The following is a 24705-nucleotide window of genomic DNA, read 5'->3' on the forward strand; positions in this document are numbered from 1 at the left end:
TTAGATAGGACAGAAAATCTTTTCTAGATTTCAAGAGCTTGAACACTTTAAGTACAAATGTCAATATTTATACCATTAGCAAAAGATTATACAGCCAAGAGCTGAAGAGCCAGCCTACCCAGCTACTCCATTTCTACTCTCGCCTAGACTAGAAGAAAGTTATCCAAACTAGAGTTAAAGATAGGTATCAGGTTTCTGACACCAGCCTATCCTCAAGCCAAGTTTCAGGTGGGAGTGAGAACTTAGGCCCCACTTTCTCCCTCGGACCTGGAAAAGTAGCAACAATGCAGATGTATTCTGAGCCAGTGGTAGCATTAAGGAGAAAATGTGCTGTGCCATGTTGAGGCAAGGGAGGGATGAGAGAACCTCTGACTTTTCCACAGAGTGGCATGGAGACCAGAATCTGGAGGCTCCTGTGCCGTGCCCCGACCCAAGAAGCATAAGATATTGATGAAGGACAACCAGTGACCCTAAAAGTCCCAGAAATCTAAATGAGGACGATGCAAAGGGATTGCATGGCTCCAATGACCAGAGCCTCTGTGGACGGCCAGTCTCAACACTGTGGCCCTTCCATACGCATTTGTCTTTGCATCTTCAGTGGCTAGCACAGTGGCCAGTAAATGTTCACTTTGTACAATAATGTAGCCAGGAAGACGGAGCAGTAAAGAGTTACCAGGGAAACTCAGTTCTGTTTACACCATTTTCCTTAATTCTCCATGTAACCCCCAAGTACCCTTAATAATAAAATAACTCTCCATCTCATAGAAACAGAGAGAACTGTAGTTGCCAGAAGCTGGGGGGTGGGGGCAGAGAAATGAGAAGATGTTGGTCAAAGAGTATGAATTTATTTATAAGATGAATACGTTCTGGAGGTTTAATATATAGTGTGGTAACCATAGTTATCAATACTGTATTTATTGTATGCTTGCCATTTGCAGAGAGATCTTAAATGCTCTCCATAAACATAAGCACACAGAGGTAACTATATGAGGTGATGGAAGTGTTCACTACCTTACTGTGGTAACCAGTTCACTATAGAGAGAGAGAAATAGAGAGACAGAGAGACAAATCATCATGCTGTATACCATAAACTTACATAATATTATCTGTCAATTATACCTCAATAAAGCTGAGAAAAAAAGTCTCCAAGATCTCTCTCTCTCTCTCTCTCTCTCTCACACACACACACACACACACACACACACACTGCCACATACACACTAATAATAATAACTCTAACAGTAGCCTCTGATAAAAAACTGATCAGGAACTGTGAAAAACAAATGACAAGTATATAGAATTTCAAAATCTTTATGGTTATAAGCTCTGTGAGTATAGGTCAAGACTGGAAACAAACACTTAAAGTATTTTTCAATCATGAATACTTTATTACATTAGTACTAGATATGTTCATTTTTCTCCTACAATTTTATATAACCAATATATCATAAATATATAGAGTTTCCTTACAAATGTAAGTATCAGGCCAACTTCTGTGTTTAGCAAATGTTTAATAAACATATGCCCTAGATCCTTATCCCCATCCTTCCCACCCCACCCTGCACAGTCCCTCCCACACACTCTTACATTGTGGTTGTATTTTTTACATTTTCATCCACATGGCACAGAGCCCCAATTTGCCAACAGAATTCTCGGGGAGTGGCACCGTATCACAGTGTTGATGTGGCTAGGAAGTGGTCATCGCTGCACGTAAACAGAGCAGGCCAAGGGCGCCTTCATTCTCCTCCAGCCATTTTCAGGGGGCTGGGGCAGTGGAACCGCTCAGGACTATGCTATGATTTGGAGGCACCCCAGAAACTTAACACTATAACTACTACAGAGCTTTGAGTTTTCCGCACAGGTCTTATCAAGAGGCCTATGAAGTGGAGAAAATTGGGACTGCACAGGACTGGCTGAAGAGCGCTGGGTAAGGAATGGCATTTTCCAGCTTCTTCAGCCAAGCGGCGGTTCAGGCGCGCAAGTAGCGGACGATGGGGGTGACACAGGTACAGCCCACAGTCACCCGCACCTTCTCCAGCCGGAAGGTGCGTGAGCAGCCCTGGGGCTCCCTCCGCAGGACCAGGAATTCCTGCTGGATGGGAACGGAATTCATGGAGCTGTCTTCCTGCCCCTCCGCGTTGATGCAGCCCGAGTGCCTGCACTGGGCCTCCACGATCTCCGAGGGGAACCGGTTGGGGTCCCGGGTGATGCTGCAGGAGGAGCAGACGAAAGCAGGTGGTGAGACAAGGGAGACGGAGATGGACAAAAGTGAGAGCCCCGTAGCGCTGGCTGCTCCTGCAGGGAGCCATTTCCCAGCAACCCAGGGCTGTAGCCAGCTGGCCTGGATTCATACACTGCCCTCCGGCAGGTGTTTAACTGCCGAAGCCTGTTTCTTCCACTCTAAAATGGAGATTCTCATAGGTCTCTTTCATGGAATGGTTGAGAATATTCAGTGATACAAATGTACACAAAACGCTACACTGAAATATTGGCATTCAATAAATGTCAGATCTTTTCTTTTTCATTGCCCTGTTGCTATTATTTAATTAGTTTTCATCCTTTGCCTAGATACGGAACTTGACTAGTCAGTCTAATATACAGTCTACAAAGCCTGCTGCTTGGAGAGGAAAGCCAAAGCCCCAGAGGTCTGTGAATGCACCACATACTCTCAGTTTCTTCCTGAATACCCGCTCTGCCAGGGGACACAAAGGCAGCAAAGCCATGCCAGCCAACTTGCCACTCCTTTCCTGTGGGAAGCAATTCAGGCAGCCCCAGAAGCCCTTCTAATTGTCCCTGGAATCTGTTTTCATACTTGTATTTGGAGCATGTAGTTGAGACCTTGCTATTCCAAGATCTGGCATGTCAGATAGCATCACAGGACAGTACCCTGGACATCCCATCCCCAAACGGGCCTCTCACTCTGCCCTCCTCACCTTTCCTTGCAGGCTGATGTCTAATCTGAATGGAGCACTCCAAATGGACTTTTCTGGCTCCCACTTATTCAGATGCAAAGATTATTACGTGGGCTGCTTTAAAGAGCCCCCTCTTCCAAGACAGAAAGTTTGTAAATACCAACCCAGGGCTGTGTGGAGCAGGCAAAGGCAGAGAGTCAATGAGAAGTTACAAGCAAAACAGTAGGACCTCTGACCACACAGGAGGACCTAGCCAGAAAAGCAAACTGTGAGCTCCCAGGCAAAGTGGGATTTCTGTTTTTAAGGCAAATATTAGGGCTTTTATTTTTTTCTATATTTTCTAAATTCTCTATGATTAGAATAAATAAACATGGTTTCCAAAAGAACGTGAAGATCAGTCTCATTTGCACTTACTTGTAATCCCAGGGGGAACTGGAACGGTTCTGGAAATCATTTGAGATGGAAATAGCCCCCTGGTTTTGCCTGAGGATGCGAATGTCCACCCTCACGCTGTTATCCTCCAGGGGAGGGCACAGGGCTGTATCCCCTGCTTTAGGGTTTTTCCAGGCTGTCACTTCCCTCAAGAGGGTGAGCTCCAACATCAACAGCAGCAGGGACTTAAGCTGCAAAATAGAGAAAGTTGAGTTGGTTTGGAACTCTGGTGTCAGTTGCTCTCATCCTCTAGCTGAACTCAGCATCCCCAGTCTTTTGTGGGACCAGGGCTTCTCTCTGAACCTCAGGTCCTCACCTGAAAATGGGAATAGTCATACATGAAGATATCAGGGTGCCAAACTGAGTATATACTCATTAGCCTGGTGATTGAGACTCCCACAGTCTGAGACTTCCTCAACAGTGGGACAGAAAGCTTATAAGGATCTAAGACTGGGTTTAAATCTTGACCTGGCCTCATCACTGAATCTCTGGTTTCTCTTCTTTCCAACTGGGTTATAATACTCCCTTCATAATAATATTCACAAGATTAAATCTAGTGTTCTATATAAAGTACCTATAAATTTATCTAGTAAAAATAAAGGATTAATAAATGATAGCCCTTGTTTTTAGTTCCAACCTTGTATTTCATGAATTCTCCTTCCTCCCAGCCAGCCATCTCTCCACGTAGAATACACTGCCCCCACATCTATCTATCCAAACCCTACACTTCCATCAAGGCCCCACTCAGAGGTAGCCTTCTCTAGGAACCATCTCTAAAGTCATTCAATTAAAAATACATTCATTTTCCTTCACCCATAAAGCACTTGCCATCTAGCATTCAAGTGTCATTTCTTTACTGTCTGGAAATGTACTGTCTGTGTTCATGTCAGATATACACCTATTGGATTATAAGTTCCTACAGGAGAACATGTCCTAGAACAGGTGTTCCACAAATACTTTCTGGATGAGTGAAATGAAAAAAACAATACAGTTAAATTAACAATGTATTTAAACTCAAAGCACTAAGAAAAGCACTGTGCAAAACCAACTATAGCAAAGTTCCAATTATCCATGTTAATTGAAAGAAGCAGAGCCACTAATGATGCACAACTACAGAGAATATGGAAACTATTTGTCTTTAGCTCTGAAACATATATTTTTCCAACTTACATTGAAATATCAGTTTATCTGGTATTACAGGAATGCACAAAGAAAGTGCTCTGTGAAGACCTACCTAAAAGAAGAGGTAAAAATCTCTCTAGCTTCCTTTTGTCACAACCATGCTCTGCTCACCCCACCATTACCACCAACCCTTACTAGGGATGGACAAGGCCCATTACCAACTCTCAACATGATACAGAAAAGGAGCTGAATCTGGGTTGCTTTCATTCTCTGGGCTCAATGTTGTTCAGGCTCACACTTTCCATGGGTTAAGGTAGGGGAGGTTATTAGACATGTCCATTTAAAGGACCTCCTTTTTATATTTTACAGATGCTGGAGGCAAGAAATGACAAGACTAAAGAGAAAGGTCATGGTGTCAACTTGCCGTATGAAGGTAGGTGACACTAAAAAGAAGTTGAAAGCAAGATTGACCCAGATAAGCCCAAATGAGGCTGATCTGCCTTCAGATAATCAGCAGTTGTCTACTTTCATCTACTACAATCATTCATTCATTCAGCAACTTTTTCTCAACTGTATAGTGTGGTGACTCAAGATACATGCTCTGGAGTCAGATGTCCTGGGTCCATAACTCAGTTTCAGGACTCTGACTAGCTGCCATTCGCACTGCCAGCATGTGGTAAGTATTCAACACAGGGGGATATTAAGTAGACATTGTGCTAATGACACACAATGAACAGGAAAGATGTGGAATTTTCCCTCATGGATCTTCTGTCTAGAGCTATGAAATAAACTTTAAAAAGTTAAAGGATGCTCTTGTAGACCAGAGGGTTCTTAGGTAACTTCCCAAGCCTACCAATTACTTCTTTAAGGTTTCTTTCTTTTCTTTTTTGAGAGAGAGACAGAAAGCACTCCCAAGCCGGGGAGGGCCAGAGGGAGAGGGACAGAGAGAATCTTAAGCAGGCTTCGTGCCCAGCAAAGAACCCAATGTGGGGCTTGATCTCACAACCGTGAAATCGAGGGTCGGATGCTTACCTGACTGAGCCACCCAGGTGTCCCTTGGGTTTCTTAAGAAAATTCCTCCTGTGTGTTTTCATCTTTTATCTTTAGTATCATATTCACTGAGTCACTTCTCGCTTTCATTATCAAAGCTTTAAAGTAACTGTATCTTATGGTTATGTGATTCAGCAATAATTTCCATGCTTCTAACAAATCATTATATTTGCTTATGTTCTTGGAGTATTTTAGAACACACTTTCACATCTCTTTGAATACTGGATTCTCACAACCACCTCACGAAGTAGGCAGAGCTAGTATTAATTATCCCAATGACACCGATAAGAGTCATGACCGAAAGTAACAAACGGCTTCATTGAGTTCACCAGCTTGTTGGTATCAGTCAGGGGACTCAATCCTAGGTGTCAGTGGTCAGTAGCATTGATACTGAAGTTCATTATTATTGTCAATATAAAGCCAGTCGTGGTGCTTTAGTCTTAGCTTTGCCTCCCAAGAGGAGGCAAGCATTTTAAGCAATGTGAACAGCCGTGTCAGAATTGCATGAGCGTTGTAGGTCACACAGCTCTTTATCAGGAAATCAGATAATGCCTGCATATCACTCTAGTTTGCTCCACAAAGCTTTTGATCTGAAACTGTAGATTTTGGTGGTTATGCGCTACAGAGCAGGGGCTCTGATATGGCTCTTGCTGATTCTTAAGAAAATGACACATACAGCACACACATACATTCTTCTCTGAGAGGTTCAGAGCATCTTATAGATTTGAATTCTTACAGGCCACCTATGAGGCAGATACACAGATATCACTCCTGTTCTGTACACTAGGAATAGAAGCAAGAGAATGCACTAGTGAAGGTGGGCAGTATCAAGACACTGATGGCCTGACTCTCGGGCTCACCTGAGACTATCTGAGTATTTGTCTTCTTTTTTAATTTTAGTTCTTTTTAATTTTTACTTGTTTGGGGGGAGAAATAGAGAGACAGAGCACAAACAGGGGAGGGGCAGAGAGAGAGGGAGACAAAGAATCCGAAGCAAGCTCCAGACTCTGAGCTGTCAGCACAGAGCCCGATGTGGGGCTTGAACTCACGAACTGTGAGATCATGACCCGAGCCAAAGTTGGACGCTTAACCGACTGAGCCACCCAGGAGCTTCTGAGTATTTGTCTCCTGAACTGATCTGTAATGTACGCTCACCTCTGTAGGAATGTGCTCCAGAGCTTGGCCAGTTCCTAAGCCCACAAGAATTTGCCTCAACTACTTACTGAGGATGTTCTACCTGCCTGTACCTTCCAGCTTCGAATCCTATTCTAATGCCCCTTGCATCATCATGTTTCTTGCCGATGGTCCAACAGATTACTTCAAACCAGAAATAGAAATGGTTTTGGAGTACAAAGCTACCCGATAGATTTTTTTTAGACACAAGGTCTTTGAATTTAGAAACCTTGCCTCTGAACCATTTGAGGAAAAGCATACTGTACTTGAAGCCGGTAAACCTAGATTCATGTCCCAGTTCTTATGTGTACAGTACCCAGTGATGTTAAATCACTGGACTCAATTGAGCTTTTTTTTTTTTTTTTTCATTTGTATAATGGGGAAAACTAATCCCAATCTACTTCCTGGGGTTGACAAGAGACTCAGAGGTAAAAATAATAATATTAATATTTTACACATTGAATGTTTTCTCTATCCTTATTGGTTGTTATATTAAAATGACCAATTTAACTAAAAACTAAGCCATTTCAGAGTACAGATTTAGTCATTCTCTATGATACTAATTAATCCCCCCAAAAAAAACATATGAGGGAGATACCATTATTAGTCCCCTTTACAGATAAGGGGAATAATTATGCACAGAGCAGCTAAGTAATTGATCCCAAATCCCACATTTAGTAAGTAGTGGATCTAGGACTGACTCCAAAGCCTATGTGCTCTCTAACTGTTACACTTGGCTGCATTTCTGGTCATCTCTAAAATACCTAAATATGGTATTATCATCACCATATACTATGACCTTTTATGAAATCCAAGCTCTTTTAAATGACGTGGCTTGTAAATGGAGAAAACAAAAAAAAGAGGGTTTATTTAAGCCAATAATATGGTGAATAATTTCCCAAGCCCTGTTTTCAAGCTCCTCTAAATTATATTCTTCCCAGCCTTTACCTGACTGATGTCAGGCAAGATTCTAGACCCAAAAGAGGTGCTTTCCATTATACTAACATCTCTCTCTCCTCCATGAGAAATGAGACAATGCAAAAATAATCAGCTGTCTTAGGCACAGCCAATTTCCCTCCTCTGGGAGCTATCCAAAGTTCAACACTGGGTGGTTCCACTTCTTTCATCCTGGGCACTCTCTGTCTACTTATAGTCTTAGGGGAGTCATTAAACCTCCTGGAGCCTCACTATCCTTGGCTAAAATACATGTGTACAGATCCTAAAAGGCTGGAAGTCCTCACCATGAAATAAGAGTTTTAGACCAACCTAACTCTATAATGGTGGCCACAGGAGAGATCGTGTTCAGCTGTCTGTGACACCAAGAGTGAGCAAGCTATCAATCACCTATGCGAAAGCCACCACATGAGGAGCTATGTTTTATACCCCATTATAACTTCCAGTTATTTTTTTCTTTTTCCTCCACCAGACAGGGGTCAAAATTAAAGTCGGTTCTGCTTTTAAGAAAGAATACCAATAAAAACCCCAATCAAACCTAATTCCTTAGAAATCTGCTATCCTGAAATCCTAGGGCTGACTGCTACTAAACAGCAATTATTTTTACTCACCATGGCTATGTTGCGCAGGATGGTCTTTGTCATTTTGCTCTGGTTGTCTGCTTTGTGTAGTAAATTCTTCCTGTGTGTGTATGTGTGTGTGGTGTCGCCCCGTGTCAAATGTCGCCTGTGCTGTGTCAATGAGAGCACCTGTCGGTTTTATAGCAATCACTGTCCTTATTTCGATTGACCTGCTTACTGTCTAAGTTGTGGTTACCCCAGAATTACTGACGAATGTAGGTTTTTTTTTCCTCTATTACATTTCCTGAAGAAGAATCAGAGAGAGACCCTAAAAAGGATGATGGAAAAAGGGCCAAATCTTGCTTTTCTTCCACCCCACTTCTACCCCCACTGGCCTCAAATTACAGCAAAATTCTTAACTAATTTACTACACAGATGAACCAAATTACAAATTGCTGTCATGATCTTTTATGTTCTTCCACAAATGGCTAACGACTCTCGTCACATACCATATGTTCTACTTTCCTTCATATGATATGAACCATGATTTAAGTGAAAGGTATGTCATCCTTAGAGGATCCTTGATATTAAATGAGAGGACTATCTTTAGTCCATTTTTGAGTGAGAAAACAAAACCAAAGAAATTAATGACATCAGTGAGAGATTCAAAATTATTGCCCCAGGTAGTTTCCTCGACTCCCTGAACAAATTCTATTTTAACCCCATGCTTAAAATCCTATTGATACTTAATAAATAATCATTTTCATATAACATACAATGTCCATTATCTTGGCCATCTCTGATTAAGATTTTTTTTTTTAACAAAAATGAATTAGCAAGTAGAGCCTTTAAATGCTCTAACATAATTTTAAATGACCTATGGAAAGTTAATTTTTCTCAGTTCCGTTCAAGTCAGCAAACATTTATTAAGTACATATTATATGTCAGGTATTGTATCCTAGGGATACACAGACATTTCTGAAGTAACAGTATCTTAATTTCTTTTTTTTTTTTTAATCCCCAGTAAGACCAGGTAAAACTACACATGCTCTTTTAAAAAGGCAAGGCACATTCCAGCAGGGTAAGTCATTTTCCTCTATCACAACACGTTTGAACAACTTTCCTCCATTTTCTTTAAATGAAGGAAATGAAAAGGAAGCAGCTCTTGGATTCATTGGAAGCCCCTCCAAGACCAATCAAAATTCTTCTGTGATCATGAGCCTTTCATCCATATTTCTTCTCCCCATACCTGTGGATTCTTCTCTGCACCTCTCCTCTGGAACAATCAGAAGTTTAACTACTATAAGAAGACTTCTTTGAATCATCCTCTCAGGCATCATTCCCTTCCTCATTACCTCTGTGCTCATATTTAGTCTATCATACTTCTGTATATGTTTCTGAGGTCTTCATGGGCTTACGGTAACTTTAGTACCCCCCCCCCCCAATAATCTATACCAGCCTCCTTCTCTAAATATACACCTCCAAATATAAGACCTAAATTAAAACAGTACATTTTCTATGCATATAGAGATTCAAGACAAGTCTCCTAGCCAGCGCCTTCCAGCCAGCCTGAAGCCCCTAAGCCCACCGTGTAGGGAATTTCCAAGGCCATGCCAGATATGTCCTTCTATATACTCAGTAAAACCAGCACATAAATCAAGAGCCATGTTTTCAAATTTAATTATCAGTCATGCTACCAAAGCAATATATAAAATAGACCCTTAAAAGCATATTAAATCGAGTGGGTTTAATTACTTACTTTCTTTGATGGTCTCTTCTCCATTCAGAGTGATACCTCAACACATAGAAGACTTCTTCACCAGCTCTCTTGAAAGAAGGAACAAGTAAGTCACTTTGAATTAAGAGTGCCTGGTTCAATACAAGAGGACTTGCTGCACTGCAGAGAACTAAATGGCCCTTTATATAAATAGGAAACTGACCTCTTACATCCAGCAGTCACAACGTTTTCCCTCATCAAGGTAAAAATAAGTAACTCATCAGGATGTCAAACTAGTAACCAGCTATCAACAAGTTCAAACTCAATCAACAGATCCAGATCATTATTTCATCTAACATTTATTACATACTTCTCACGCTGTAAATTATGTGCAAATACTGGGGGCACAATAATGATTATATGATGAACACACAGCTGACTATGGTGGAAGGCCTTCACTGCCCCTGTACCACCCATGACCCAAGCTGTTACTACCTTTAGAAGTTTTAGTAATACAAGTGGAACTGTCATTCAACTTACTGACAGCCAGGACACTCTACACACAAGTCCCAGAACCCACAGAAAGAGACAACATAAGATGTTGTAGTTCCAAGAATGGGGTACACACAGCCTCATGTGTGGTAAAATATTATAGCTGGTCAAACATCCAAGTTAGCAAGACTTTTTATGCCCTACCATGTGCTGGAAGCCATGCTACATGTCTGTTGGGGTTACTCTTACAGGAAATAGACTGTACTATTATAGTCTCTACCTTAATGATTTTAAAATCTAGTTATAGAAAGAAAGCAAATACACATATACTAGCCAATAAGATAATAACGAGATGGTTGGGGATACTGATAGCTAAACGTACACATTTAGTTTTACAAATCCAACCTTGGACAGATTTTATCCCCAAAAAAGCTGAATGTGATCAGGATAAGCTGTCATAACCTGGGTATGGAAATTGATGCCTAGAAGTGAGGAGCTACCACAGCAAAAGGCTAAAATAGTGGCATGATCTCTAATGGTCAGGCAGGAGGCTGAAATGACAAGGAAATCGTAGGCTAGCGAAATGATGACCCACAGTATGCAATGACAAAACACTTGGTAAAATTATTGCTTGCAATAACCTAGAGGTACAATAAGAGCTCTAGAGGAAGAGATGAGAAAACAGAAAGTTGTATGTTAGATGCTACTGTCTGCATTTGGCAAGGTAGCCTAAGGAAGAAAATGAAAGAAAATGGAGTCCAGAAATTCAGAGCCTTGGAAAAAAAAACCCAAAATATTTCTATCCCCCAAAAGCAAAAGATAAGATTGAAAAAAGTCTTTGAGGGAGAAATGTCAGGTAAAACCCGTCAATCAAATAAACTTCCTACAGGCAAGAATCTAAATGAAGCATCTAATAAGTTCTTTTAATTGGATAAAAGGACTCGGAATAAATAATGTACGTGTGTAGTTCTAATAATCTACCATTAAATCAAGACAGGGAAAATTACAGCAATGAAAAAGCAAAGACATAGAGATGTTCTAGGAATTATGGCACAAAAAGAACCAACTTAGATGAAAGTTTACTAAGTTTTTGAGAGAGTTCTCAAAGTTAATCACAAGCCAACTGTCAGCCCCATAACCATCTAGGAGCGCAAAGGCCCAAGGAAGGTATGTTTGCCAACACTCTTTCAGATGTGGGCAGATTACTGGGGGAAGAAAACTCCCAGGAGGTGGAGCCAAGGACCACACTACATCTTTGGGAGGAGGTGATCCTCTCTCAAAAAACAGAATCAGGGTCTAATCAAAGAATAGCCCACATGCCCTGGCTATGGGATCCCCACAATGTCAACCAAGCAGGATCTCAAGGTTTCTACACACCAGAACTACTGTGCATCGCCTATTCTCTCTTTGCAAATGAAAGTGTCTTACCCCCATCTAAACTGATGGATCAAAACATTAAATAATTTAACAGGCTTTTCTGTGGATTTTCATTTTTTATCAGACCTCTGACTCCATATCAAATAGCCAGTTATATAATGTTATCATATACTAGATCTAAAGAATATTAACCAGGAATTAAATGCAAAAAATAAACTGAGGCTATAAGCTATTAGTATACAGCTTACTTTCACCCAGTCTTATCTCCAAATGATACTGAAACACTTCTTTCTAATTTCCCTGAAGCACTTATTTATGTTAGTCAGACCTTTCTGAACATAGGTGAAGATCATCGGGTCGGAATTGCCTCAAAGTATTATGGCTTTTATTGTCAACCTCAAACTTCAAGTTTCTTGCACCTCTTCTCCTCTTCAAGCATAAAAATTCTTCCTCTGCTCAGGCTATTCAAGCTAATCAAATACATTGTTTATTTTGCCTTTTTTAGTCCCTAGATCCTTTAGAAAGTCCATGTCCCATTCCCTTTCATAACATTACCGCTCTATCCTCTATTGAATAAAACCATGTGGTGATATGATAGCATCTGTTCCTGTAAAGCTACAGATTCCATAAATTCCACAATTCTTTTTCCCTCTTTTAATGCAGAAGATTATTATCTTCAGCTCCAGTATTCTTTGTGCCTATTAATTCAGTTTTACCTATTTTGTTGGAAGCCAAATTCAAGTACATTATGTGCTTTCTAGAATCTCCATAAGATCACATTCCATAGCAACTAACCCCCCTTTAAGTTTAACATATTTTCACTATGGAAAGATTTTCAAGAACGAAACAACTTTACTTTTGGTTTAAACACTATAAAGAGTTTATTATAATGATCATTGGTCAGATGAAAATACAGTGCTGGGGTTTTCATGTATTGATGTTTGTGGGCATGGGAATTATGTGGCCTTAAGTCAACAAAGGATAAAAAACATGGAAGCCCTCCTTTCCCTTCTCTCTGTAACTTTCTCTTCTCTCCCTAGCCCCCCAGTCCCTCTCTCTCTTTCTCTGTGTCTGTCTAAAAAAAGAGTACAATTCCTGATCATCTGATGAAAAAATGAATCTGTGTGAAGAGTTACAGTGAAGAGACATGAAGGAAGGGGATTGGAGACAAAAGCTGACAAAGAAGAAAAGTAAGGGGGGAGGGAAAGACTTAGGAAAGGAGTTTCTCTGGGGTGCTGTGTGAGAATCCTGGGTAAAACAAGGTTGAGGTCACTGCAGAAAGTTCCAAATCAAATGAGGACCGACCCCTCAATTCTGAGTCTATTCTCTGGACTGTGGAGGCTTTTTGCACCAGAGATTTATCTCCTTGTTAACAAAAACACCATTTGTTAAATGTTCACTCTGTACCACTGGGCTGGGTACCTAACATGGGTCAGAAGAAAAAGTACTGTCCAAAAAAACAAGAAAATCACCATGGCAGTTTCCTCCACCCAGGAGTGCCATGAATTTTATGTCAGACCAGATGGCACTTCTGTTTTGGAGAGAACTGACCGTGGGCCTTTTGGGAAGAACAGTGATAGAGCCTACCTCTATCCAGGGCGAATATAGAGAGGAAAATGCTCTTCTTCCAAAACAGAAACAAAGAGGGAGGTCGCTACACATACAAATAATAGGAATTTGAATTACCCCAGAAGGAAGAGAAATGGAGGGATGCCAGTAAGAAAGTGTGGTGGCTGCCATAGCAGGGAAACTTTATAGAGTCATGAGCCTCATCTTCAAATTGTTTCCATGTCTACATGTGTTTTAATTCTCTTCCATTAATTCTACACCTAAAATTCATTATACATAAAATAGTCCTACAATGTCTACATAGCTGCAAAGTGATGTGAAGAGACAATATAGCAGTCTCGGGAACAGAGGCAGCAAGAGTGGAGCAAGCAAAAACTTGCAGTGAGACAGTAAGGACCATCCCCACTCCCCCACCATCCAGGAGGGCTTGGCTGCTGAGCTGATCCTGGGACCAGCAGCATCCAGCTCGCTAGCCCCTGGGAACTTGTTAAAAAGGTAGAATCTTGGGGCGCCTGGGTGGCTCGGTCAGTTAAGCGTCCGACTTCGGCTCAGGTCATGATCTCACGGTCCGTGGGTTCGAGCCCCGCGTCGGGCTATGTGCTGACAGCTCAGAGCCTGGAGCCTGTTTCAGATTCTGTGTCTCCCTCTCTCTGTGACCCTCCCCCGTTCATGCTCTGTCTCTCTCTGTCTCAAAAATAAATAAACGTTAAAAAAAAAAATTTAAAAAAAAAAGGTAGAATCTTGGTTGATGGATATTAACTAGGCTTACTTGTGGCAATCATTTCACAATAGATACAAATATCAAATCCTTGTACACTTGAAACAAATATGTTATGTATCAATTATATCTCAATTAAACAAGAAAAAAGAAATCAGTGTACACTAAAAAATTAAAATAGATAATACATGAAAAAATAGTTTAACCTCAAGAGTAATCAAAGTAATGCAAATTAGAATAAGATAACCATATTTAGCCTCTCAAATTGGCATGGATTTTTAAACATGCAAAACATGCAATATTAATAGAATAGGGAAAGGGGATACTTTCAGGTGTGACAGCCAGGAGTGTTTGGTACAATTTTGTGTAGGTCATGTAATAACATGCAACAAAAACCTAAAAAAAAGTTCCACACTCGGGAATTGTTCTAAAGAAACAGAAACACACTCAAATATCCACATAAAAGAATATTTAGAGGGGAAAATTGAAAATGCCCTAGATTTCCAACAATAGAGTAACGGTTAAGTAAATGTCATTCTGCGTAATGATAGAATCTTTGTAGCCATTAGAAACTGCTTTCTGAGAAGATTTAATAACTTTAAAAATACTTCTGTTGTAACATTTGTTGAAAATATCAAGACATAGTTCATATAAGGTATGACCTTACTTTGTATAGATATATGCACACTATGTATATCCATGTATGTACGTGTAAATGTACACTCATAGAAAAGTACCTAAAAATAGATATATAAAAGTAGAATCTAGGCCCTCACCCCAAACCTATTGAATCAGACTCTGAATTTTCGCAAGATTTACATCACATGAAAGTCTGGGATACACAGCTTTACGGAACATTTTTAAAAAGTGCGAGACTTCCCGTAAAATTACAGTAGAGTTCGCTAGACACATTACGTTGTCTACAACAGAAATGGTGAGTCAAGTACCCTGAAAGAGTGATCGGAATAAGGAAACCTGAGCCTTAAATCTCAAAGCTGCACCCCCTCATAGCTAAGAACCATACCTATTCTACCCTAGAATGTTCCTTGGTGAGGGCAGGATAGAGAATCGGACAGCGAGATAGTTCCATGTCACAATTCAGTAGCAGGTGCTTTGGGGTGGCCTAACCAAGCTACCCACAGGCTAGCTGTAGGCAACTCAGGTTTCGTGCAGACTTTCACTTACTCAGCAGCCAAGCTGATTTCCTGCATTGAGGTGGATGGAATTAGTCAACAGAAGACCCAAGTGCGGGGACTGGGGAAAGCCCGAGTGAGTGTCTATAGAATGCTGTCGAATTTTCCTGGCTTCCTCTCACTAAAATTTCTCCTCAGCTTGTTTCTACCAGGGTCATACAGGAACCAGGGATCAACAACGTTTGCTCCTGGACTTCCCCACTGTTGTCATACTGACAACCAGCAAAGTTTTGAGGTGGTAAGTTGAGATGGCAAATCTGGCCCCAGAAAGATGACGTTGCACTCCCTTCTTGCCTCTAGATTACACTGCCAATTCCTTAAACACTGGCCCAAATGTTATGTGTGGCCCCAGCCTAATTCATGAAAGAAATCACCTTCTCAAACTTGCCATGTGAGGGAAACTGTTTTTCAGCTTCTGCTCCACAAAATGTTTTGTATTTGAGCCCTCCTCTCTCTGGGCCAGTTCCTTTTCCTTGGAATGTCCCTTTCGGTTCTTTCTGCTCATTGAGGTTCTCCATAAACTCCTAGCCTCGTCCTCAAAATCAATCTCCTCTGACCTTCCATCTCCCATTGTGTCTTTCCCTCTTCTGATGGCTCAACTTAACTCTCATGGCATTTCATTTAGCATTTACTTAGATACAACTTTTCTATGGTCCACTTGACCAGCTATGTGTATGTGCTTTGGCTTTTTAAGTTTTCAAGTGTTTATGCCTGATGTGTTCCCTGGATCTTAAACTCTTTCAAGGAGACAGCTGTGATTTCTGCTTTATGTTCCCACCACTCCCGCACCCCTAGCAAAATATCCTATTCACAGCTAGTACTCTATGAATATTTATTCACTTGATTTAATGTTGACACTAGTTTATTTCTTCTTCCACCTAGTTTTTTGCTAATGAAGGGGATCAGAGTATGCCACCATAAAATATGCAGGAAAAGCTCTCTGCCCTCCCCCTTTCTGTCTAAAAGCAGGGCATAAATTTCCCTTTGTAAAGGTAACATTTATTTTCATTTATAAAGGTGTCTCCCTCTCCCATAGTAGGAAGAGAAGGATAACTCTTAATCATGGGAGTTATCTCTTTTTCATCAATGGTGAAGGTACAAACTTGAGTCTGTATAACAAATCCCACTAAATAGCTTTAATTTTTTATTAGCTTCCCCCATCAATTTACCTTCCCACAATTTACTTCTACTAGAAGTCAAAACTTTGTGTAGTTACTTTTCCACAGTTTATCACTCTTTGTTAAAATAGTACATAAGCCCCCAGCTCTAACCATTTTTTTTGGTCCTTCCTATCTCTTCTATAAAGGGCTCCATATGCATGCATAATAAACTGTTTCTCCTGCTAATCTGTCTTTTGTCAGTGTAATATACAAGGCCCAGGTACAGAATCTAGGAGGGTAGAGGAGAGAGATTTTCCTCTCCTACATTAATTTCAATTCCTAACACATCAGATGGGCTGCCCAAAAAATTATTAATTAAAGAGGGTTATTCTGAACCAGAGAAAAACTTATAGACACATAATATTATCTTCAAGTATTTGGAAGTTTTGTAAAATGGAGAGAAACTGGACTCTCACCAGAAGGTCACACCAAGACGCTAGCGAACATCAGGTAGTGACATTCCAATGGGCAATCATATATTAGGTGGCTCTTTGGACTGGACCTCCATCAACATCTTTTCAAACTTTGGGATCCTGTGAAAACCAAAAAAATTTTTTTTTGATATTTTAATGTTTATTTTTGAGAGAGAGACAGAGTACGAGTGGAGGAGGGGCAGAGAGAGAGAGGGAGACACAGAATCTGAAGCAGGCTCCAGGCTCTGAGCTGTCAGCACAGAGCCCAATGCAGGGCTCGAACCTATGAGACGTTAGATCATGACCTGAGCCAAAGTCAGAGGCCCAACCAAGGCACCCCCAAAATTTGGTATTTTAATTAAACATCCCCGCAATCTCAGTCTTGGGAGTAGGGGTGTGTATGAGTGTGCACACGTGGGTGGATACACTACTGTATCTTTTGCCCTTTTCTTGAGTTTTTTTCCTCTTTCTGCGGAAAACAATCACATGACTCCAAATGCTAAAAATTCTAAGTATGTTTCTACAAAGATCCAGATTAAGAAGAGAATAACTTGGGGGTGGGGGGAAGACCAGAGAAAGAGCACTGAGACAACCGCACTTCTGAGAAATGTTACTTTCACTCCTGCATGGGACTGACTCAGAATGATGAATCTCGGGGCTCTCCTCATTTTGGCAGAAACGCTATAGAAGGACAGGATGAAATGGGTTTCCTGCAAGGACAGTCCATCTTTGTGGAGGTGAGGGACTGAAGGGATACAAAGAAGGGTGGAGGAAGAGAAGAGGGGAAGGTACATGGGAAGGAAAAGCAGAGCACATAGGAGCAGAGAACAAGTGCTCCCCAGTTAGCAGGGCTTGTACCACTGCTTTCCTGCTGCATTTGACCCAGGAGGAGATAAAAGGAAGGTGGATGGGGAGGACGTCAGGGAAAACGCAGATTCTGAGAAGGTTCTTGGCCATGCCGACAGGAGCACTTATTGAAGCTAGAAAGCTTCCTGTAGATTGAACATTTATGTCCATTACCTAGGTTTCACGTTGAGCAAATAGCCCAGGGAACACCACTGCTCACTTTCTTGCTCCAGGACACCCCTCACACCCTACAAGTGTACATGTCCAGAGCACCCCTGTGCTCTGTGTAAGTTAGCACCTAACTTATAGGAGCCATTAAGGCAGGGAGACATCTCTTTACCTTTTGCTGTCAGCCTCCATCATAGATTTCAGGAGCTCTTTACTTTAGAGGTAATCTGATCCAACCTCCTCAGCTGATGATGGAGGTTGGATGGCTTTCCTACAGACCACCTCCAATGGAGGAGCCCAGGCTGGTCTGAGGCCTCCCAACTCCCTCCAGTATCCATCTTCAAATAAAGGGGTCTGTCTCTCCAACTCCTCCAGGGCCATTTTTCTCTTTAACAAAGAGCTGCCAAGGAAGGAAACGGTTATATTAATAGCCTTACATTGTAGGTAAAGCCATACAGCTCACAAAGCACTTTCACGTACTTGATTTTATTGGACTCTCACAACAATCGCACGAGGAAAAGATGATCAGTCTCTCCGTTTCACAAGAAATTGAGACTTAAAGAGTGCATGGCAACTGTCCAAAGCCACACAGCTGTCAAATAACAGAGTTTGGAATTCAAACCACGGCTTCTGACCCCAAGCCCAGAGAAGGAATGCACATGCAAGGCTGGAGGAAATTTGACACAAAGATGCCCAGGGCCTGGTGGAGACAGTTGTCAGAGGATGAGACTTGAAGAGTGAACATCTTCTAAGTGATGTCTGGACTGGAGTCAGGACACTTGACTCTGTGACTCTGCCTGTCACAGTGACTCTGCCTGTTCTCTGAAGAAGAGGAGAAATAAAACCAGTCTTTCTTTTGTTTTGTTTTGTTTGTTAATTCTGAATCCTTCTTAGCCTTTACACATTGTCTTACACACATTTATCTGTGTGTGAACAAGTTAAATGGAAACAAGAGCCAAGTCAAATGGTCAGTGACAGCTCTTAAGATGCCTTGCTCTACCAATTTTTCATTCCTAGTTCTCAAAGATTATATACTGATGGGAAGTTGCTTTCTTTGCACTTGCTATTTATAGTGATAGAAATTTTAAACCACCTCCATAAGTCTGAACTACAAGTACTACTAACAGTATTATGTGGGAAGTACACAGTATGAAATCTTAAAAATTAATTTCAAGTCCTAACTACAGTAAATTTGTCAATTTAAAAAAGGTACCGGTGGGGGTGATGATGATATCCAGTGTCAGCAAGGATGTAGGACAAAGGGCATCCCTCACACACATGTGGGGATATAAATTGGCAATTTGGTGAAACATATCTAAAACTTTAATGTTTATATTTTTGATCCAGCAAGGACACTTCTAGGAAATCATCCTAAGGAAATAAATAAGTAGGTACACACAAATTTGGCAACAAGGTATTATTTATAATCATGAAAAATTAAACAACAAAAGCTCAACTATATAGGTATATATACATTTATCTGGGAAAAAGAAAAACCCCAAGGTATATTTTCTCTGGGTGACTAGATTACAAGTGCTCCTATTTACTTCTTATGGTTATTTTCTAGTATTTCTCTAATGAAAAGATTGTTTTTATAATAAGAAAAAAAATATTTCAGTGGTTTTAGTTTAAAAAATTTTAAAGTTTAGGGCTGCCTGGTTGGCTCAGTCGGTTGAGCATCTGACTTCAGCTCAGGTCACAATCTCACTGTTGGTGGGTTCGAGCCCCGCATCAGGTTCTGCACTGACAGTTCAGAGCCTGAAGCCTGCTTCAGATTCTGTGTCTCCCTCTCTCTCTCTGCACCTCCCCCTTCACACTCTGTCTCTCTCTCTTGAAAATAAATAAATGTTAAAAAAACAATTTTTTTTTTTTTTTTTACTTAAAGTTCCCAGAGGAGTAGAATTTCCTGGTAATTGTAGGGCCGACCATAGCATAAACTTTGTGAGAAGATATGAAATAGCAAATACCAATCACTGCCAAACAGGCTTCCAAGGGCAAATTGCTGACAGCATTACCGATTATGGAAGGTCTTCAATTTCATCTCTGCACACTGGTACCCAGGCTGTTGTCACACCAGGTTCACTCATAGATGTAGCTGTGACCACTTCCTTAGAGCAGTCTCAGCCCTTTGAAAGCAGCAGCATAGTATGATGGTTAGAATACAGTCGTTAAGAAACAAGATAGCCCTGAATTTGAATCTGGAAATCTACGGGCTACTAGCTATGAGGACCTGGGCAATCATCTGACCTCTCTAAGACTGTACTTCCTCTTTGGTAAAACAGGGAGAGTAAAACCATCCCAGAGGACAGTAGGGAAGATTTAATGAGGTAATTTACATGGCGCTTAGTGCATATAGTAAGCTCTTAATAAAAATGATCACTTTTAGGAGGGCCACCCCTTCTCACCTGCCCCAATCACTAAGTGCATGGAGTTATCTCTGGGAATTAGTTTGCTTAAAGAACTTGGAACCCTTCATCAGCTTCCCTATATTATACAGCATCCCTATGTTAATCCTAATTTTTTTTTTATCATCCATTAGAGTTAAATGTGACATGTATTTGCACTTCTGCAGGATTTTCAGAACTCTGACTTTACACTCAAAGTTTCAAAACATTCTTAGTCCCTAAATCCCTATCTCAATGTCAAATGCTTAATCCCCGACTTGCTGGTACCACTGGATATATTGCGAAGTGTCACTTTCAAAACTGGTTTTTCATGTTCATCAAAGATAAATTGTAATAGCTATAGTGAGGTGGTAATATCATTTTGGTTCTCTATTTTCCCAAACAGACCATTATGTTTTATTAGTCACAGGAACATTTTTAAAAAATAGAACTATCCACACAGTTCAATTCCAACTTTAGGCTATATTTTTGGAGATTTTATCCAGCTTTATTATAGCTCTCATTCAGGACTCTATCCACTTAAATTAATAGAACAGCACACATCTGTAAGATTGCATGAGCTGACCTATCTATGGCAAGGTTAAATGTTGATACTTAAATGTAGGAAGGCTTAGTTTGCAACCAAAAGTACCTGCTGGGAGAACTATTAGCAGGATGGTAAATCCCAGCAGAAGCTAATATCCTCCTACAGGCTGTGGAAACATACTCGGGGTTTAATAGTAAAAATATTTAGGAAAAGAAGTTAAAATTTTCATTCTCTCCCTTGAGGAATGACTGAAGAGAATGAGCTAGGATTACATGCTGGTTAATAATGGGCCAGGCAGAATTCAGCATTTATCACTGAGGTATCAGATTTCAAAAAGAAAGTTAACTAGGTTTAGGGGTGCTTGGGTGGCTCAGTGGGTTGAGCATCCAACTCTTGAGATCGGCTCAGGTCATGATCCTAGGATGGTGGGACTGAGCCCTGCACTAACAGTGCAGAGCTCGCTAGGGATTCTCTCTCCCTCTCCCTCTGTTCTTCCCCTGCTCACACTCTCAAAATACTTATTTTTAAAAAAACAAACTAGGTTTATATTTCAGCAAATTAAAATAAAGCTAAACAAAAACTTTTATTCTAAAATTTTTCTAGGAATTAAATAAAACCCCTTGAGATAAGTGGAAACATCCCAGAAAATACCCACAAATAGAGAAGCCCCAAAATCACTACCTTCGAAAAGTGGATCTAACAAGATGATAGATTCATTCTGACCCACCTCCAAGTGATGCTAGGGCTAATAACATGTGGGTAGAACTGACACTGGGTGTTAAGACTCATATACATGATCCGAAGGGACCTCAGAGATCACCTGTTTCAACCATCTCCCTTCCTAGATAAAGAAACCAAGCATTTCCCTCTAAGGAAGTGGCTTGCCCTGCCTGGCTGTCAGCCACATATGGTCGGAAAAGGAACTCGAATGCAGCATTCTTGCTTCCCAGTGCAGGGCTCATTTCCTCTGCCAACTCTGGGCTCTCTAAAGGTTTCCTGTGCAACCATGCACAGCACTCCACCTCCCCACGCCCCTACTTTATAGAGCTTCAGTGGTGATACCTGCTCCTGGAAGGGGAGTGAGGAATGCAGGGAAGGTGGATAACTCCCACACAGCTCAGTCAGGACTGAGTAGCTTTGGCAGCCAGCACACAGGTGACTCATACCTGCCTTACTCTACTGACCAAACCCATTGGGGGAAACCTGACCTCAGAAAGTCTGGAATCATTGGGACCACTAGTATAGTTCAAAAACTCAGGACAAATGAGAAGAGGATAACCTATTCTTTGGCTTCTATGTGCCTTTCTCGTTACCTTCATCCTCCGAGTTTTCCTAATGACCATACCTCATAGGGCTGTTGTGAGAACTGAGGGAACACACTGCCTACACTGGGCAGATCTCAGTCCTTGGGAGAAGGTGAAAGAACCCTTTGCTACAAGCTAGAGGTAAAGGTCATCCCTGTGAGAAGCACTGGAGTCAGAGCCGCACTGACCAGAGGGCAGGGACCATCAAGGAGTGGAAGGGCAGGAAAGAAAACAAAATTCAGGAACTTAACAAGGGGGAAATTATAAATGGCTTTGATCAAAAGATCACATGTTTTGCTTTGTTTTGTATTTTAGAGAGACAGGGAGAGAGGGTGCGAGTAGGAGAGGGGCAGGAGGAGAGAATCTTAAGTAGGCTTCATGCTCAGCATGGAGCCCGACATGGGGCTTGATTCTATGACCCTGGAATCATGACCTGTGCTGAAATCAAGAGTCAGATGCTCTGGGGTGCCTGGGTGGCTCAGTTGGTTAAGTGACAGACTTTGGCTCAGGTCATGATCTTGCAGTTTGTGAGTTCGAGCCCCGCGTCGGGCTCTTTGCTGACAGCTCAGAACCTGGAGCCTGCTTCAGATTCTATGTCTCCCCCTCTCTCTGCCCCTCACCTGCTCACGCTCTGTGTCTTTCTCTCAATAATAAATACACGTTAAAAAAAAAATGTTTAAAAAAAAAAAAAAGAGATGCTCAACCGAGCCACTCAGGTGCCCTGGTTTTTTTAATAAACACATCAAAATGAATCATTTTGTTTTAGTGAAAGTTGGAATTGCAGTAATAATGAAGTATCATAGAGTATTTCCATGCTGGTGGGCACTTACCACTTGATCAGTTATGTCTCACAAGCACCCTAAGAAACAGCAAGCATCCCCATTTTACAGATAAAATAACAAGTAGCTCAACACTCACCCTAAGTTATTTGGTAAATGGCAGAGGAGAGACTCAATTCCAGCAACTCCTACCAAATTGTCTTTTTTTGACAGCTATCTTTCCATATTGACATTTCATTTATCCAGGAGAGTTCAAGAATAATGCAGCATAAAATTTTTCAAGCTAGGACTTATTTCTCTAAGCCCCACAAATTATTTCAACTATTTCAATGGCAACATTAAATGTAAACAGACTTCTCTTTTTGAATGAAGCATGTAGATAATGAAGCGTGTACTTCTCTGTCCTGGTGAATCTGGGCCATCACCAGTCTCAATGCTGTGTGGCCCAGTAGCACCCTCAGGAAGAAAGACCTGCATGCAGGTCAACCCCCTGGCAGTTCCTGAAGCAGGAATAGGAACATACAAACACTGAGTAGGAACATATCCTTCAAATGCTTACCAACTTCTTTAATGTCACTGCAAGTTGGGAAACTACACACATTTTTAAAAACCCAATGTAAAGATTGAGTTCCTAACAGTCAATTTGACGCAATTACCACCTACTGTGACTCCAGAATACATGGTTTTCTCTTTCAGATTCTTTGGTTAGTTTGCAGAGCTGAAATGTCAGCAAGGTAAACTTGGCTTTATAGCTTTTACAAACTGCAAGATCAGCCTACTTTCCCACTCAGCCGGAGTTTCTCCAGGTGTGAAAGATAGAGAGCAAGAGTCCTACTGACAAAATGTTGGACCTTTCTGGAAATGCTCATCTGAGGAGATCCTTTAAAATCCCTAGCTTTTCTTCATATCAGTATCCCATGGTCGCTCCCACCCCTTCCTGATACTCTCATGGCCCTCTCAATGTCTATAGTTCTTACTGGGTGTAACCCTCATTATATTTTAAAATTTCTCACTGACACATTAGACGTGTATATCCTCAACCAGTAGGCCTCAAGAGCATCCAGTCCCGTATTTGCTCCAATTCAGAGCATAATATAGGACTCATTGTCAGTGTTCAATTAATGTCAGATTCCTCCATCTGATACCATTGCCCTCTCCTGTGGAACTATGCTTTCTGGATTACTTCCAATAGGACTTGGATTTCACATCTGCAAACAAACAAAATCACAAAGACAAAACCGGAACTCCCCATCTTCTGTCCCATAGTATCAGGGTAAGGTGCTCCCCTCATGAGCAAGGGAGAAGGAAGAACTTCACCAGTCACAGCGTGGAGAACCAACATGATCTCCTGTTCAGAGCAGCTTCCAATTCATGTGATGCAGGCCCCCCATAAAGTCACACTTCCCCTCCACAAACTCCTGTGCAAAAAGACTAGCAAACCCTAAGAGCTGAACATCCAATTGCAAGTAGTTTCACAAAGATACTGTAAGGAGATCTTCTTATCGGCAAGTACTCACAATATTTAAGTGTCTGATATACCAGGTATTACTTCTCCAGGAAGGGGTTTTGATTCAGGCTCAGAAAAGTCAGGAAAAGGGTCAATTCTCCTGGACTTTCATTCACCTGCCCCCCATGGCCATTTAGCGATGTCAAATTGGCAAAACTTGATTTGTACAAGCTTAACTGGTAAATGCTGGTGTCACTGACGAAGAAAACTGCCTAAAGACCTAACCCCCAAGGACAGCACAGCAGCCTGCTGCCACCGTGTGGTGACTTGGTGCAAATGTGGAAGCAGCAAAACCTGCAGGGCACAGCTTTCAAGGAAAACAAAATTA

The 24705-nt window shown here is 41.2% G+C and overlaps 1 protein-coding gene across 2 annotated transcripts; it reads right to left on the reverse strand.

Annotated features, from left to right (window-relative positions):
* Window positions 1-1490: 1490 nt before the first annotated feature.
* IL17F (interleukin 17F) lies at window positions 1491-24629 on the reverse strand. 2 transcript variants are annotated; one of them, XM_060615726.3, is made up of 5 exons: window positions 19872-24629; window positions 16846-16962; window positions 9963-10030; window positions 3327-3535; window positions 1491-2210 (listed from the first exon to the last, which is right to left on the reverse strand). In XM_060615726.3, the coding sequence occupies exons 3-5, from the start codon at window positions 9984-9986 to the stop codon at window positions 1970-1972; spliced, it is 474 nt and encodes a 157-aa protein (XP_060471709.2). In that variant the 5' UTR covers window positions 9987-10030; window positions 16846-16962; window positions 19872-24629; the 3' UTR covers window positions 1491-1969. The 2 variants fall into 2 exon arrangements, with proteins under 2 accessions (XP_060471709.2, XP_060471708.2); XM_060615725.3 differs by lacking the exons at window positions 9963-10030; window positions 16846-16962; window positions 19872-24629 and adding an exon at window positions 8255-8668.
* Window positions 24630-24705: the final 76 nt, after the last annotated feature.

This window comes from Panthera onca, chromosome B2 (genome assembly GCF_046562875.1).
Source record: "Panthera onca isolate mPanOnc1 chromosome B2, mPanOnc1 haplotype 2, whole genome shotgun sequence".
NCBI lineage: Eukaryota > Metazoa > Chordata > Mammalia > Carnivora > Felidae > Panthera > Panthera onca.